Raw genomic sequence first — 1,745 nt, 5'->3', positions numbered from 1 at the left:
GAAGTTTCCGCCGGTACCATATCACTTCGGCACTATGCTCACTAGCGTGTGGTGATCATCACGATCTTTACAATATCCAGTATGTGGATTGGATCTATTAGATAACCGGTAAAGGGACTCGGTAGAACAATTTCTTACAATAAGGAGTATTTATTCACGGGTATGTTTTGATGGGACTAGGGTTTGAATATGACGGATGAAAACAAATCACACCGTTCAATTGAGAGAAGCACGGGAATTTGTAATTACTAGCAGCTCGCGTCGCTTCGCTCCGGGGTATCTGTAGCTCCTACGGAGGAGGTTGTAGTGCATAATGCACTGTGCATTTCCTGCATGGTTTTTGCGCTTGGTTTGTAATGAAAGGAAAGCGTGAACTCCACAGTGTGAAGGTTTCTGTGATCAACAACAAGTTGGTGTCACCAATGGTACGGTGACGACCGAGAATCTGCGTAACGTAACGGCGATCTACCGATGCCAACGCGGCTCCAGTTCACCCCATATGTCGGTGCCTCCCTGCTTCACATGCCTCTTTGGGTCTGGATTCTAGGGCAGGACGCTAGTAATAAACGAGCGTTCCGCCGCACGTAATGACGCTCCTAGACGAAAGGTAGCGCATCAAAAGTCGGTGTTGATGCCTTAAAACAACTCTCGGCAGCCCAAGAAGGCCGTACCAACAACTAAGGCTACAAGAAAAGCGAATGCGTGGACGAAGTGGTAGAGAAGCTTCGGGAGGAACTCTGCAAGCAACCAGTCTCACGGGTTGGGGACGCATTTACGGGCTGAAGTTTCATCTTGAGCTGGCTCCTAAAGAAGCCGCCTACCGGTTGATTGCCAAGGCGATGATGGTCTCAAGCTCTGTTAAGTCCACCGCTGGTTCAAAAGAAAGAGTTAAAGAAAGCCCGCAGTCGGCCCATCTCACGCTTGAAGTGATACGCAAGCACTTCGGATTATTCAGGAGATTGAACTTCAAATTGAAGTCTTCAATCTCCTGCATAGTAACTTCATTGAAGTTACTTCAATCATTGAAGACTTGAGAGAGTCTCGACGAAAGTGTCGTAGACCAGCGCCTATACGTGGAAGGCAACCTACAGCAAATTAAGGTGGCGAATATTATCGTATTCGAATGAACTGAGTCACACCAGTGTTCTATGGTCACTATGTATGCGATTGCTAAGGCTTCATTGTTAACAATCACTTCTTGCCATGATTCTTGCTGTCAACAATGGTGTCGCTGTAGATGCGTGTAGAGGGGTGAAAATCGGGCTGGAAAAAAGAGTTTGAAGTGCGCGACTTGGACTTCGGTATAAACGTTATATCTAAGATATTTGGTGAAGAAATTAGCTCAAAACATTATATATTTGATGAAAAACCTATCTGAGAAGGATTGCGCGTTCTGGATGTCGCGTACTATAGAAAATAGAGAATCTGAGGCTCGAACACATAGGGTCGCAGATCAGGGAAACTTATTTTGGATTCTCCGCATGGAGCAGATTCGAAAATCAATCTCACATTTGAATGTTATCACATTAAAAACACTTCCCCAACTCAATGGGTTTGGTAACAATGGGGCAAACAATGGTGGGTTCCAAACCCTAGGGAACATTATTAAGGCTAGATGAATCGCCGCTCCCGTGAGTGTTCCTCAACGCAACCAGTCGGCAACGATGGCATTCTAAACACAGCGAAGAATATTAAACCGATAGGTTGGATACCACAACTACTGCAACGTACTGCATCTACTACAA

At 45.6% G+C, this 1,745-nt stretch overlaps 1 protein-coding gene across 1 annotated transcript; it reads right to left on the bottom strand.

Annotated features, from left to right (window-relative positions):
* Positions 1 to 817: 817 nt before the first annotated feature.
* Positions 818 to 994, bottom strand: Pmar_PMAR025844 (hypothetical protein; the record flags this gene model as incomplete). The annotated part of the gene is made up of 1 exon (XM_002766693.1): positions 818 to 994. One exon carries the CDS (start codon positions 992 to 994, stop codon positions 818 to 820), a length of 177 nt encoding a protein of 58 aa, XP_002766739.1.
* Positions 995 to 1,745: the final 751 nt, after the last annotated feature.

The sequence above is a fragment of the Perkinsus marinus genome, assembly GCF_000006405.1.
Source record: "Perkinsus marinus ATCC 50983 genomic scaffold scf_1104296972058, whole genome shotgun sequence".
NCBI lineage: Eukaryota > Perkinsozoa > Perkinsida > Perkinsidae > Perkinsus > Perkinsus marinus.
Note: the sequence above shows the minus strand (reverse complement) of the source record. Positions and strands in the feature narration are given on the sequence as shown.